The 16,259-nt window shown below is 44.2% G+C and overlaps 1 protein-coding gene across 2 annotated transcripts in view; it reads right to left on the bottom strand.

The window, feature by feature from the left end:
- Nucleotides 1-154: 154 nt before the first annotated feature.
- LOC138642064 (ras-related protein Rab-5A) overlaps nt 155-16,259 on the bottom strand; it is a 46,224-nt gene continuing 30,119 nt past the window's right edge. For both annotated transcript variants that reach the window (XM_069729973.1, XM_069729974.1), the window contains exons 3-6: nt 12,303-12,454; nt 9,478-9,600; nt 6,125-6,218; nt 155-1,247 (exon numbers count right to left, since the gene is read on the bottom strand). In XM_069729973.1, coding sequence (XP_069586074.1) covers nt 1,132-1,247; nt 6,125-6,218; nt 9,478-9,600; nt 12,303-12,454 — 485 coding nt within the window. In that variant the 3' untranslated portion in view covers nt 155-1,131. The remainder of the gene's footprint in view (nt 1,248-6,124; nt 6,219-9,477; nt 9,601-12,302; nt 12,455-16,259) is intronic.

The raw sequence follows: 16,259 nt of genomic DNA, 5'->3' as shown, positions 1-16,259 counted from the left end.
GAGAACGCAGAATATTTGAAGCCACATGTAAATGGCAAAGTTACAGAAACATTTTACCCATTTATGATGATGAGAAAACCCCTTTAAATATGGAACTGCTTGGATCATTTATATCAGATGATATTTAATACAAGTAGACACGATACCATCCAGATAGAGGAAAAAAACATTAGCTTTTTATTTAATCATTTTAGTAACTGTACAATTTTAACCAAATCTTACAAGTAACAGAACATATTAAACATAAATGAAGACTACAATCCAGTACCCTATTTACAATACAATTTTACCATCCAATTTTAAGATAACTAAATGGAGTACACATAATTGTTAGAACATTGTATTTGTATTGGGCAAAGACAAAACAAAAAAGATTAACCCCATAAAAGCAGAATTAACGGATACTAAAGTTCTTTTGTGAAGGCAAAAAAATGTAACATCTCAAATCACTTTAGAATAATAGCTGACAAGTTTAGCATGATTTTAAGAAGTTGCTCTTGAAATAAAATGGCAAACTATTCCCCAAAGAGCTAATAAAACCAGTATTGTATTTCCCAATCTCCTGTTAAGAAGCAGAACTATTAGTGGATGATAAGTTATACAGTAAGAAGCGGAATGTACATTTTAGCAGAGGAGGCGACGTTTAATGAATACTGTGAAGAGGCTGAACCCATTTCCTATTATACGTTTACTCATTAAAAATCAATTGCTTCAAACGAACCATTTAAAATGTGCCCCAAAGGGTTAATGATCACCATTATAAATTAGTCGGGCCCGGAATTCATCACTGATAAAAAGTTAGGAATTTCATTTGCTAACATTTGGCGACAGGTTTTCTTGAGTGTATCTGCGACAAGACGACATTTTATCTGCTTTTAGAAATTAATGCATGCATGTTAAAAACCAGATTCAGCACTTAAAAGAACTCGGGGAGAGACAACACTGCAAGTCTCTTCATCAGCGGTGGAAAGTTCCACTGGGCCACGTTACTGAATCTATTGCCAGGGGGACTTCCAACGCATTGCGCTGAAGGGTCGCCACCCAGGTGAGAAAAAAGGGTTAAACACTCAATTGTTATTTTAACAATTAGGAAGCAAGAGAATATCAATAGTTTTATAAGTACATGAAGGCTTAGTTACTACAGCATTGACTTTTGCTAGGCTGTGCGCTTTCGGTAAGATCTACTCCCCGTCCTCTGACAGTGTTGCCTCCGCCAGTCTGTGGTTCCGTCTTGGGAAGCTTTTTGGCTTTAAAACAAGAAAAGAAAAATATTAGGAATAATAAGATTGACAATTTAATATAAACCAGTATACAGTCGCACACCTCTAGATAACCCTCCTCCACCACCCCTTCCATGCTGTATGAAACCAGAGAAGTGTCAGATGCATTGGTCTTGAATAGGAAAGATTCTCCATGATCCTGCAATTACTGTGAACGAGCTCGTCTTACATTTAAAGGGAACCTGTCACCCCCAAAAATCGAAGATGGGCTAAGCCCACCGGCATCAGGGGCTTATCTACAGCATTCTGTAATACTGTAGATAAGCCCCTGATGTATCCTGAAAGATGAGAAAAAGAGGTTAAATTATACTCATCCAGGGGCGGTCCCGGTTCGTTTCGGGTCCGATGGGCGTCGCGGTCCGGGTCCGGCGCCTCCCATCTTCATACGATGACATCCTCTTCTTGTCTTCCTGCCGCGGCTCTGGCACAGACGTACTTTGTCTGCCCTGTTGAGGGAAGAGCAAGGTACTGCAATGCGCAGGTGCCGGGCCGCTCTAACCTTTCCCAACGCCTGCGCACTGCAGTACTTTGCTCTGCCCTCAACAGGGCAGACAAAGTACGCCTGCGCCGGAGCCGCGGCAAGAAGACAATGTCAGCGTATGAAGCTAGGAGGCGCTGAACCGCGACGCCCATCAGACCGGACCGCCCCTAGGTGAGTATACTATAACCTGTTTTTCTTACCTTTCAGGTTACATCGGGGTCTTATCTACAGCATTACAGAATGCTGTAGATAAGCCCCTGATAGCGGTGGTCTTAGCTAACATACGATTTTTGGGGTGACAGATTCCCTTTAATTTAACTGTGGGAATAGGTTTCCAATCACCTGATGTACGAGCACAACGCTTGTTCAATCAGGTGATATCTTTTTCTGCAGCTCAATAAATCATTGTTCTCGGCAGCTGCATCCAGTGTAATCAGGACCTGTGCTGCCGAGAACAATGGCATCCTAGGCGCACTGAAGATCTATTAGATTGTCCAGTGTGCATCAAGGTTGCAGTCTACCTGCGTAAACAGGCAATTAAAACATCCAACAAGTTGCCGATGGGTGCTTCCTATTTAGGTGCAAACACACGATTATACAGTAGCATGTAAACGTTTGGACACCCCTGGTCAAAATTATTGTTATTGTGAACAGTTAAGCAAGTTGAAGATGAAATTATCTCTAAAAGGGCAAAAGTTATAAAGATGACATGTTTACTTTGTATTTTAGGCAAAAAAAAAAGACAACAAATATGGTCATTAGTGATAAACGAATGTGGTTGGATAAGGTGTTATCTGAGCATGCATGGGTGCTAACTGGTGTCTTCGGCGTGCTCCAAAAATAGGTTTGTGTCTCTGCGTCTGCATATCTTGAGGCTGCTCGACAGCCGCGAGGCATGCAGGTGTGGGGACGTGAGCATATTTTTCGAGCATGCTGAGGACACTCGGATAGCAACCGAGCATGCTCAATCAACACCTTATCCAACCACATTCGTTTATCACTAATTGTCATTTTTTTACATTTTAAAAAATACAAAAAGGAAAATGGGCCAATACAAAAGTTTTAGCACCCTGCATGGCTAGTAACTACTAATACCTCCTGATGCAAGCATCACAACTTGTAAAGGCTTTTTGCAGCCATCCAAGTCTTTCCATTCTTGCTTGAAGGAGTTTCATTTATTCTTCCTTGGAAAATTATTCCAATTCTGTGAGATTCTTTAGTAGTCTTGTATGCACAGCTATTTTGAGGTCTAGCCCCAGATTTTCAGTGATGTTCACGGTTGACAAGATGTTTTTTTTCCTGAAATTCTGTGCCCTTTTTTCTCCACATATACCTTTTATCATAGTGGCCAAACAGTTCTAGTTTAACCTCATAGATGTTCTTTTCCATTATACGGACGTTGAATTTTACGGTGAGGATGCAGGAGAGGTTTTCTTCTGATGACTCTTCCGTGAAGGCCGTATTTGTGCAGGTGTCTCTGAACAGTAGAACAATGTACCACAACTCCAGAGCCTGCTAAATATTTTTGAAGGTCTTTTTCAGTCAAGTGGGGGTTCTGATTTGCCTGTCTAGCAATCCTACGAGCAACTCTCACTCAACTATTGCCTGGCCTTCCAGACCTTATCTTGACCTCCATTGTTGTATATATATGGAAATTCAGGGCTTTTAGAGATCATTTAATCTTCAACTTTCTTAACTGTTCACAATAACAGTAATGTTGACAAGGGGTGCCCAAACTCTATTTGCACCACATTCTTCTACAATGGAACAGTGAACACAGGCTGGTCCTGGCATTGGTCTCGCTTTCTTTCAGCACATGCGCTTTCAGCAGAGCTCAGTGTAGATTAGGCTGTACTGTTTGCACTTGCCATCAGCTATATGTTGATTACAGCAGTTTAAAAGTAGCATAAAAGAGCATACAAGTTCCCTCTGGATGGATTTTCCTGGAATAATTATTGTTATAATAAATTACATAAATTAATAATATACTGCTCAAAAAAATAAAGGAACCACTAACAACACAATGCAACTCCAAGTCAAATCACACTTCTGTGAAATCAACCTGTCCAGTTATGAAGCAACACCGATTGTGAATAAATTTCTCCTGCAATTGTGCAACTGAAACAAACAGATAGAAATTAGCAAGACAACCTCTATAACGGAAGGGTTCTGCAGAGGGGGGACTAAAGGCCATTTCTCTGTTCTCATTCTTTTTGGAGGTTTTGGCTACTTTTGCATTTTGTCATTGCCCTTACCCTTAGAGGTGCTGTACAGTAGAATGAGGCGGTGTCAACAACACACAGAAGTTGCTCAGGTAGTGCAGCTCATCCAAGATGGCACATCAATGCGAGTAGTGGCAAGAATGGTAGCTGTGTCTGTCAGCACAGTGTCCAGAGAATGGAGCAGATACTAGAAGACAGGCCAGACATGGAGGGGGGCCATAGGAGGGCAACAACCCAGCAGCAGGACTGCTCCCTCCTCCTTTGTGCAAAGAGGAACAGGAGATGCAGTGCCAGAGCCCTGCAAAATAACCTCCAGCAGGCCACTAACAACCATGTGTCTGATCAAATTGTCAGAAACAGGACTCCATGAGGGTGGTATGAGGGCCCGACGTTCACAAGTGGGTGTTGGGCTTTCAGCCCAACACCGCGCAGGGTGATTGGCATTTGCAGAGAACAAAAGAGATTTGTAGATTTCACGTCGGCACCATCTTCTCTTCACAGATGACAGCCGGTTTACACTGAGCATATGTGACAGAGTCTGGAGAGGCCGAGGAGAACATTCTGCTGCCTGCAGCATCCTCCAGCATGACCATTTTGGCAGCGGGTTTGTAATGCTGCAGGGGGAGGGGGGGGGGGTGGGCGCACAGCCCTCCATGTCCTAGCCAGAGCTACCTTGACTGCCATTAGGTAGCGGGATGAGATCCTCAGACCCATTAGAAGACCATATGCAAGTGCAGTGGGCTCTGGGTTCCTTCTGATGCATGATAATGCTAGGCCTCATGTGACTGAAGTGTGTCAGCAGTTCCTGCAAGATGAAGGCATTGATGCTATGAACTGGTTTGCCTGTTCCCCAGACCCGAGTTCAATTGAGCATATCATGTCTTGTTCCATCCACCAATGCCACGTTGCACCACAGACTGTCCAGGATATGACTGGTGCTTTAATCCAGATCTGGAAGAAGATACCTCAGGAGAATATCCGACAACTCATCAGGATCATTGTAGGGAGGTCATACAGACACGTACTTAAAGGCCACACACACTACTGAGCATCATTTCCTTGTCTTGAAGCATTTCCTCTGAAGTTCGATCAGCCTGTAACTTGATTTTCTACTTTCATTTTGCGTTTCATTCCAAATCCAGACCTCCATGGGATATTAGTTGTGATTTACATTGATTATTTTTGTTTTACTGTTCTCAACACATTCTACTATGTGATGGATAAAGATTTGCAACAGGAATATTTCAGTGATATCTAGGATGTAGTGTTTTAGTGTTCCGTTTATTTTTTTCGAGCTGTGTATATCCGTAGTACTCCAGGAGCTTCCATCCCCTGGGTGGTGCCCCGCTCCAGGGTTCAATAGTTTAGTCACCTGTCTGCTCTGTCACATAGCCAATCAAGGGGGCCAGCTTATAAACTGAAATAAGCAGTCGTCCAGTCCCCTTTACACGCTGTTGCCATTACATTCTGAAGCAGAAAACACTGTCCTATTTCTAGCAAATGAGCAGCAAACTTCAGATCTGGGCCACTACAACTATAATAAAGTTGTATAACATACTGCACCATCTTTTTCATTCAGATTCTGCCCAAAGAACCGCTGGCAAAGCCGTTTAAGGAAAACAACAGCTGGCTTTTCCCTCAAGTGGCTTCACCTGGGAAAACTTGGCAGGTGAGCCAGAATCCAAATTTGGGGGGAAAATGAGGGTGGGTCTTATAATCTGATGTGAGCTTATCGGGGCGACGGCGGCGGTGGAGCGGGGTCACAGGAGGCAGAGTCGCTGGTTCACTAAGACCTGAGGTCTCAATCTGAGCATGAACAGCCTCCAGCAGCCATTTTCCCAAAGCCCTCCCAAGAGATATCATTGGGAAATTTGACTCGGCTCACCGGTTCCGACACCTTCGGAGATCTGAGGCACCACAGCATCCCCCCGATCCTACCGCCGCCAGCCTCCTGAAGCAGCAACCCTGCCTCCTATGATCCCGCTCCACCAGATAAGCTACTTTTAAAAAGGGAATATAAGATGTATATTTCACAACACTGAGAAATCTTTTGCAAAGTATTTGGTATTAATGAAGCAAACCCATAAGACACTATTCAATACTCCGTGTATAGGGACACTTAATTCATTCTTTAAGCTTACCTATTGCCATGAATATTTCATTCACATTTGCTGATGTTTTGGCAGATGTCTCCATAAACAATAAACTGTTGTCATCTGCATAAGCCTGAGCCTCCTGTAAAAGATCCATACACAGAGTTCATATGAGTACCTACGTGTGAAACGGTTCAGTCTAAGAAGAGAATGCATTGCATGACACCCAAAAATAAACTTGGCAAAAAAAAAAAAAAATAACCAAAAAAAACCACACACATACATACATACCCCACTAGCATGTAATTTTGCTGTGAGCAATCGGGGCTCTGATACTGAGAGCCAAAGATCAAACCATCACCTTGGGATTTTTTACATCCCTCCTCTAAAGGTACCTTCACACATAACGATATCGTTAACGATATCGTTGCTTTTGGTGACGTTGCAACGATATCGTTAAGGAAATCGTTCTGTGTGACAGCGACCAACGATCAGGCCCCTGCTGGGAGATCGTTGGTCGCTGAGGAAAGTCCAGAACTTTATTTCATCGCTGGACTCCCTGCAGACATCGCTGGATCGGCGTGTGTGACACCGATCCAGCGATGTCTTCACTGGTAACCAGGGTAAACATCGGGTTACTAAGCGCAGGGCCACGCTTAGTAACCCGATGATTACCCTGGTTACCAGCATAAAAGTAACCAGTGCTCAGCTTCTCTGCACTCCTCCTGCACTGGCTGTGAGCGTCGGTCAGCCGGAAAGCACAGCGGTGACGTCACCGCTCTGCTTTCCGGCCGCTGTGCTCACAGCCAGTGCAGGAGGAGTGCAGAGAAGCTGAGCGCCGGGGACAGACAGCGGTAGGTAAGTATGTAGTGTTTGTTTTTTTAACTTTTACGCTGGTAACCAGGGTAAACATCGGGTTACTAAGCGCGGCCCTGCGCTTAGTAACCCGATGTTTACCCTGGTTACCCGGGGACCTCGGGATCATTGGTCGCTGGAGAGCTGTCTGTGTGACAGCTCTCCAGCGACCAAACAGCGACGCTGCAGCGATCGACATCGTTGTCGGTATCGCTGCAGCGTCGCTGAGTGTGAAGGTACCTTAAGAGTCTTATATCGACTACAGAGAATACATAGCCCATAGACAAGTCGGGTGAGGGGGAGCGACGCCTGTCAAATACTCACCTACTCCTGGCGCTCCTGATGCGGTCCCTGCATGTCCCACGGTCTTCGGGCGCGGCTGCTTTTTCCCCTGTTCAGCGGTCACTGGTACCACTCATTAAAGTTATGAATATGGACTCCATTTCCATAGGGGTGGAGCCGCATTTTCATTACTGTAATGAGCGGTGCCATGTGACCGCTCACTACAAGAAGAAGCTGCCTGCTCCCAGAGACGTGGGACATGCAGGGACCGCGCCAGCAGCGTCGGGAGCAGGTGAGTATGTTATATTCACCTTTCCGCGTTCCACTGCCGCCTCGTCCTCTGCAGTGACTGTTCTGGTCAGAGGGCGCGATGACGTATTAGTGTGCACGCCCCCCTCTGCCTGAACAGTCAGTGAGGAGAGTCAGGACGCTGAGGAGCAGCGGGCAGCGACGAAAGGTGAGTATGTCATTTTTTTTTAGTGCAGCAGCAGCATTACATGTGGCACAATGCTATATGGAGCGTCTATGGGGCCATAAAGAACTGCATGGAGCATTATATGGAGCATCTATGGGGACCTAACTGCTTGGAGCTTTATATGGGGCATCTATGGGGCCATAATGAACTGCATGGAGCATTATATAGGGCATCTATGGGGCCATAACTGCATGGAGCATTACTTGGGGCATTTATGGAGCCATAAAGAACTGCATGGAGCATTGTATGGGGCATCTATGGGGTCATAACGAACTGAATGGAGCATTATATGGGGCATCTTATGGGGCCATAAAGAACTGCATGGAGCATTATATGGCGCATATTTGTATATGGAGCATCTTATGGGGCCATAATGAACTGTCTGGAGAATTATATGGGGCCTATTTTGTATGGAGCATCTTATGGGGCCATAATGAACAGTATGGAGCATTATATGGATTCAATATGGATATTCAAAAACACAACCTACTGATGTCTCAATTAATTTTACTTTTATTGGTATCCATTTTTATTCTTGACATTTACCGGTAGATGCTGGATTTTCCACCCTAGGCTTATACTCGAGTCAATAAGTTTTCCCAGTTTTTTGTTGCAAAATTAGGGGGGTCGGCTTATACTCGAGTCAATAAGTTTTCCTAGTTTTTTGTTGCAAAATTAGGGGGGGTCGGCTTATACTTGAGTATATACGGTAATAGTATTCATCAAAAAAGCAGCAAATATTTTTTTGCAGCAGTTTTCCAATTCAGTCAGGGAAAAATAATAATAATAAAAAAAACAACAATCGTGTGCATCAGTTTTCTGAAATCTCATAGCTTCTGCTGGTACTTTAAAAGTCAGCTTTCGATTAGCATTAAAAAAATGCTTAAAAAAAATGCAATGCGTGAACACAACCTAATATGGTAGTTCTGGCGATTCTCCTCAGTACTGTACAGACAACATTTCATTCCAGGCTCTGATATACCGTACTTTTCACATTATAAGATGCTCCGGATTATAAAACGCACCCTAAATTTTGAGGATAAAAATAGGAAGAAAATAGTTTTTTAATAAAATGGTGGTGCTTCTTATAATCTATTTGTCTTACTGCTTACCGGGGGTGGTGGCTGGGGTGAAGCGGCGTCCTAGGAGGAGGCAGGAGTGGGGTGATGCTGCAGGCCGGGATGAGGAGGTGTTCGATGTGCAGCGCGTCGCTGCGGGGTGTCCGTCGCTGTGGGGGTGTCTGGCGCTGCTACAGGTAACCGGCACAGGAAACCATGGAACTGGGGGGCTCTGGCCTTTCACAAAATGTCGGCAGAGCCCACCAGCAGCAGCACCGGAAACACCCGCAGCAACGCCGTGCACCACCCGCAGCAGCGCTGGAAATCGCCCTCATCGCAGCCTGTGGCCTGCAGTAACGGTACAGGTAAGGTATATCCACATCATAAGACGCAACCCCATTTTCCCCAAAAATTTTTGGGGAAAAAGTGCGTCTTATAATCTGAAAAATATGGTATATATACACTTGCTTCCCCACCGTTTGACTTTTTTCCTTACAGACCATACAGAGTAATCAAAGCCTGGAATGAAATATCGTCTGCACAGTATAGAGGAGAATCACAATGATCATCCATAACCATAGTTATTTCTGCCGTACGAGTCACGGACGCTGCAATCACATTTTATGAAGACAGACATCTCATTGACAATCTGATTACTGCCAGTCTTTACACAGAGGCACACAGATAGATTGTCAACACAAATACATAAAAAAGGAAAAACGGCCACGTACCTGGAAGTCCACGGCTCGCTTAGAAGCCAAATCGGCTTTGTTACCAGACAGGGCTATGACAATATTGGGGCTTGCTTGCCTCTGAAGCTCTTTTACCCAGTTCTTTGCTCTTGCAAATGATTCCTGCATTAGAATACAGACGATATATTACATCTGGGCGGGATACTTGCTCAGCACTTTAGTACGGTCATAATTATGGAACATAAACAATCTTCCCACTAGCTCAACTGATGTTCTACAGGCTGAGGAAATCGTGGAAAACCACCAATATCATCTGTTATATGTACGGACGAAGCCAGGACCACTACTGTTCAGTTCACTGCTCATACATTGCTCCCGACCTGATGGGCACCTGTGAAGCCAGCAGGAGGACCAGCTCCACCCCCAGGACCCCCTACTGCTCATTAGAATCAAGGGGGCACAGTTTTCAAAGAAGTTTCTCTCTGGTCTGCTTTGTTAGACAGAACATAGGACATCAGCGGAAACCTGTTACTGGCCAGGATTACAAGTGGGTGATGGCTCGGGGGGCTAAACCTTCTTGATACCTTTAAATTATGTTCTTTTTCTTCACAGTGACTATAGACACAAAGCTCTCCCAGCATGTACATAAGTATGACTCACAAGCTGATTTTCCTAATTGCAGCTGTAGCTAACCACTGTGTACAAAGCAACTGAAATGTCACTTTCTCCGCGCAGTCACTTTGGTTCTTATAAGAAGAGTAATTTACAGCTTAAACAACTGTTTCAGTGATTTTTGTTATTTCTGGACAAAAAAAAAAAAAGTTATTGGCCACTTGCAGACCTAATCCTTATGACAATGCCTGCATGACTCCCAAGTGTTCCTTAATATGCTTTCGCTCCTTGTTACTTTTCTTGATCCAAAGAAACTAACGAGCTGGAACAACCGACCCATTGTGTCAGAATAGGGCTAAGAAACAGTCCGAAACTGGCTCTGTGCCCAGGTAAGTACCGTTTTTTCAGACTATAAGACACACCAGTCCATAATTTTTAGGGGGAAAAAAAAAAGATTTTTGTAAGATGAGGGTTCGTCTAATAGTCCGAATTTAAGGCATCTTACCTGGGGGCCGGCGGCGGTGGAGTGGGGTTAAAGGAGGCATGGTCCCTTCCACTGGAAGCCGGTGGCGGCAGACGTGAGGTAATGCTGAGGGCTCTGGGTGTGAAGAGGGGATATCCCAGCGGTGCGATGCTGTGGGCCTGGTGTCAGCGGTGGGGCAGAGCACAGTGTGTTGTGTGGAGCAGGGTCCATTGCTCAGGAAGCTGGCAGCAGCAGAAATGTGTCGATGCTGCATTCCCGGTGGCCAGTCTTCCGAAGCTGTGGGCTGCCGGAGGTGGTGCATGCCCAGATTGGGATCTCGGCCCGGCTGAGATCTCAATCTGCGCACGCCCCGCCTCCGGTGGCCATTTCCCTGACCCTCACAACCTCTGGAAAATGGCTGTTGGAGGCGGCGTATGCAAAGTTTGAGAGCTCGGCCGGGCTGAGATCTCAATCTCTGCAAGCGGCCCACGTCTTCAAGAAAATGGCCGCAGGGAACCAATGATGCACTCTGCTAAACGTTGACACTGGACCTGCAGCATCGCCACATTTCTGCCCTTGGTGGCTTTCTGAGGAAGGGACCCCTACTGCCGCAACCCCTCCCCCCAGATAAGCCTGCATTTGGACTATAATACGCACACACCCATTTTTCTCACAAATTTGCGGGGGTGGGGGAAGGGGAGTGTGTCTTATAGTCCGAAAAATACGGTAAGTGTTACTACACACATCTGACATTGATAATAAAAATATTACTGCCAAGACTATTTTTATATTAAAGGGACATCCCAAAACCCAGGAATAGAGTAGGTGTAGTGTCTGGTACTAACTAAAGCACAGACTCTTCAGACTACACAACTCAGGACTGTCAAGAGGTCAATTGAAATAGCTTTTTTCTGAATAGTGAATTTTAAAAGCAATCTGTCAGCAGGATTTTGCTGTATAATCCGAGAGCCTCATAACATAGGGCAAGAAAGCCTGATCCCAGGGATGTGTCACTTACTGGGCTGCTTGGTTTTCATACAATCCTTGTGTGTCTGATGTAGAGGAGCTAAGGCTTTTCGACTGTATATCATGCCACCCACACCCCTGATTGACAACTAGCCGTGTACACTGAACTGTCAGCAAGCTGCAAATCAGTGGTGGGGGCAGGGTTACAGGGATTAGCTTGACAGGTCTGCACATGAGATGTAGTCCCCTACATTGTGTAGACTGTATTGACACTACACCACACCGCCTAGTAAGTGACATATCCCTTTAATCAACTTCTTGTGCCCTAGGTTATGCTGGTTTCAGATTAAATATCAAACTGCTGACCATTTCCCTTTAAAATGACTGTCAGCACAGAATGACTGTGTAAACCTAGTACAGTGCATAATAGCGTGGCCAAATCGTTTAAATGCACCTTCCCACTTGCTTGTTTCCCCTCCGTCTCCTCTTTTCTCTGGCTCTATGAAGCGAGATCTGTCAATCAAATGAGGGGAGTGTGGAGATGGAGGGACAACAAGCAGATGGGAAGGTGTATTTAAATGAAAGGTCCCGCAATGGAGCACCGGCGCTGGGGCTTTGTTTGAACAGTCATTCTGTGCTGACAAAATCCTTTTAAGAAAAGTAATAAATAACTCAAGTCCCAGTATCATCGGCAATAAAAGCAGTGACAGAATACAAAGAAACAAGCCACGGATGTCAGCTCCGGGTCAGATCACGTATGAGGGGAAATAAATAAATGGATTTTATAACATTGACACAAATCCACAAAATAAACTCCTGGTACCTCATTTGTGATGTCATATACAACTATGGCAGCCTGGGCTCCTCTGTAGTACATTGGTGCAAGGCTGTGGTATCGCTCCTGGCCAGCCGTATCCCAAATTTCAAATTTTACCGTTGTGTCATCAAGGCAGACAGTTTGGGTAAGAAATGCAGCTGTGAAAAAAAAATAAAAAAAAATGATAATACGTACAGTGGGGCAAAAAAGTATTTAGTCAGTCAGCAATAGTGCAAGTTCCACCACTTAAAAAGATGAGAGGCGTCTGTAATTTACATCATAGGTAGACCTCAACTATGGGAGACAAACGGAGAAAAAAAAATCCAGAAAATCACATTGTCTGTTTTTTTAACATTTTATTTGCATATTATGGTGGAAAATAAGTATTTGGTCAGAAACAAAATTTCATCTCAATACTTTGTAATATATCCTTTGGTGGCAATGACAGAGGTCAAACGTTTTCTGTAAGTCTTCACAAGGTTGCCACACACTGTTGTTGGTATGTTGGCCCATTCCTCCATGCAGATCTCCTCTAGAGCAGTGATGTTTTTGGCTTTTCGCTTGGCAACACGGACTTTCAACTCCCTCCAAAGGTTTTCTATAGGGTTGAGATCTGGAGACTGGCTAGGCCACTCCAGGACCTTGAAATGCTTCTTAGGAAGCCACTCCTTCGTTGCCCTGGCGGTGTGCTTTGGATCATTGTCATGTTGAAAGACCCAGCCACGTTTCATCTTCAATGCCCTTGCTGATGGAAGGAGGTTTGCACTCAAAATCTCACGATGCATGGCCCCATTCATTCTTTCATGTACCCGGATCAGTCGTCCTGGCCCCTTTGCAGAGAAACAGCCCCAAAGCATGATGTTTCCACCACCATGCTTTACAGTAGGTATGGTGTTTGATGGATGCAACTCAGTATTCTTTTTCCTCCAAACACGACAAGTTGTGTTTCTACCAAACAGTTCCAGTTTGGTTTCATCAGACCATAGGACATTCTCCCAAAACTCCTCTGGATCATCCAAATGCTCTCTAGCAAACTTCAGACGGGCCCGGACATGTACTGGCTTAAGCAGTGGGACACGTCTGGCACTGCAGGATCTGAGTCCATGGTGGCATAGTGTGTTACTTATGGTAGGCCTTGTTACATTGGTCCCAGCTCTCTGCAGTTCATTCACTAGGTCCCCCCGCGTGGTTCTGGGATTTTTGCTCACCGTTCTTGTGATCATTCTGACCCCACGGGGTGGGATTTTGCGTGGAGCCCCAGATCGAGGGAGATTATCAGTGGTCTTGTATGTCTTCCATTTTCTAATTATTGCTCCCACTGTTGATTTCTTCACTCCAAGCTGGTTGGCTATTGCAGATTCAGTCTTCCCAGCCTGGTGCAGGGCTACAATTTTGTTTCTGGAGTCCTTTGACAGCTCTTTGGTCTTCACCATAGTGGCGTTTGGAGTCAGACTGTTTGAGGGTGTGCACAGGTGTCTTTTTATACTGATAACAAGTTTAAACAGGTGCCATTACTACAGGTAATGAGTGGAGGAAAGAGGAGACTCTTAAAGAAGAAGTTACAGGTCTGTGAGAGCCAGAAATCTTGATTGTTTGTTTCTGACCAAATACTTATTTTCCACCATAATATGCAAATAAAATGTTAAAAAAACAGACAATGTGATTTTCTGGATTTTTTTTTCTCAGTTTGTCTCCCATAGTTGAGGTCTACCTATGATGTAAATTACAGACGCCTCTCATCTTTTTAAGTGGTGGAACTTGCACTATTGCTGACTGACTAAATACTTTTTTGCCCCACTGTATATATTTAGTTGGTGAATATCAGGTGTTCAGTAAATAATATACTATAGTATATATACTGTGAAGCTACTGTACATGTGCACTGCAGTGGCTAATCAGGTTACAAGCAGCTGACCTGGGCACAGCTTGCTCTTTGCTAACCTTTACACCTTCCATATACTCCAAAAAATACATAGAAAAAGGGCGTTTCCATTGGACAATTTGTTTTTAAAGATAGTTTCACTGATCAAACCAAGCTCCGGTGCTCTGTAAACCCTCATTGTGGCAAAACAGTTGGGTGCACCCTTCCACCTACTTGCTTTCCATTTATCGCTGGCCTTTGATGTCTCCTGTAAAGTCAAAGTTGTCAATCATGGAAGAAGGGGTTGAGATAGATGGAAAACAAGTAGGTGGCAAGTTGCACTGAACTTTTTTTTTATTTTCAAACCACAACAAGGGTGAACGGAGCGTCTGTGCTTGTTTTCAACAGAAATTTTGTGCTCACTAACATTGGTGTGAATCTGTTCGCATGACCCAGTCCAGCAGCCCAGTTGGGTGATTTGTGGCTGGTGGATAAGAGCCCTGAGGACTTCTTACTGACTGCATCCTCCGGCTCCTCTTCGGACTGGTCAGCCTTGGGTAATATCACACTTGCTTCACAAGTGAGGTTGCGTCACACCAGCTAATCAACAGAAGAACCTCGGATGCAGTCAGGTAAGAGGCAACCCTCAGGGCCTCCAGTCAGTAGCCAAAGATTACTCAACAGTCCGGGTCTTGAGAATTGATGCGCACCAATTCTATATGGGGAATAACGAAAAATACTACTTTGGGCTTTTTGACTGTGTGTCCAAGTAACTGGGTGTGACGTGGCCCTAATAAGGCAGGGGCCAATGTTAGTAACTACCTGTGTTCACAGCGCACTTTTTCAGGATCACACAGGGGCAGAGTATTGATTTTTGTTCATACAGGTTCTTTTAGCTTCATCACATTCACTCAGTCTTAGAAAGGTTTCCTTCAGGTTGGGATTTATATACACACTGGATTGGACTTTTTACTTATAAGATCAGCTTCAGGATCATAAAATCAGAAATAAAATGATGCAGTAAATAACGTACTATTTGCATTGGGAACAGAAGAGTCCTAAAATTTGGGATTAAAGGGGTTGTCCATAACTAGGACAACCCCTTCTCAATCTGAAGGTTGGCTCCAGTTAAAATAAAAACACCTATACTCACCTCTAGTGTCGGTGCCGTTCCAGCGGTGTCGGCACTCATGTTTCTTGGCCTTACGCAAAGTTCTTATGTCACGAGAGCCCAGCGCCCAATCAGCGTTGGCGTCACTGTACTCACTTCGGGACGTACAAGTAATCGAGAGGAAGTTAGCGGCCAGATCTTTAACGGGGGCAAACATTCAGACTGAGAAGGGATTTCCCTACTTGACAACCTCTTTAAAAAATGAAGTCTACACAACTTTTGTCAGACAAAAAAAACAAAAATGGAAGGCAATTGGATTGTTTTTAAACAATAAAGTTTATAGAAACAGAACTTACAAATATTTTTGAGTGTTGGCAGGAAAAATGCTACGTAAAGTACATGAGTTTTTCCCCCATTCAACTGAATAGGTGAAATGCACGGCAAAAATGCAGAAAGAATTGACATAAAAAGTTGCAACTGGCACCCATAGGATTGTGACGTAGATACCTTCGGGTCTATGGATTGATTTGATATATGCAGAGTGAGCTTTTCCAGCACATACAACAAACACAAATAAAAGGCAAAGTGTGAAAAGACCCTCATACAATAGAAGTAGCTGTACGAATGTGTCTGGGGTTTTGCTACAAAACATCAGTCTGAAGTCCCAGTTGTCTACGCAAGACAAGGTATGGATAACGTATTGCTACCTCTGTTTTTGGGGAATGTTTAAGGAGCTTTTCTTTTCTTGAAATGGTTTTGATGAGTTTTGGAGGAGCTTTTTTCCCCCCCAAAGTGTTCTTTACAACCTTAGACAGTATCTAGTTTAGAGAGGTTTTTTTCCCCCAGGACACTTTTCAATGAAGTGATTTGCACAACATCTTCAAAATGAAAAGCTTATAAAAAAAAAGCCAAACAAAAAAAACCTTATGTGATTTTTTTTTGAGAATTTTGAGGAAGATCCACTTATACCTCAAGAAACACCTACTGCACC

This window comes from Ranitomeya imitator, chromosome 6 (genome assembly GCF_032444005.1).
Source record: "Ranitomeya imitator isolate aRanImi1 chromosome 6, aRanImi1.pri, whole genome shotgun sequence".
NCBI classification, from domain to species: Eukaryota; Metazoa; Chordata; class Amphibia; order Anura; family Dendrobatidae; genus Ranitomeya; species Ranitomeya imitator.
This window is presented reverse-complemented; position numbering and strand designations above follow the sequence as displayed.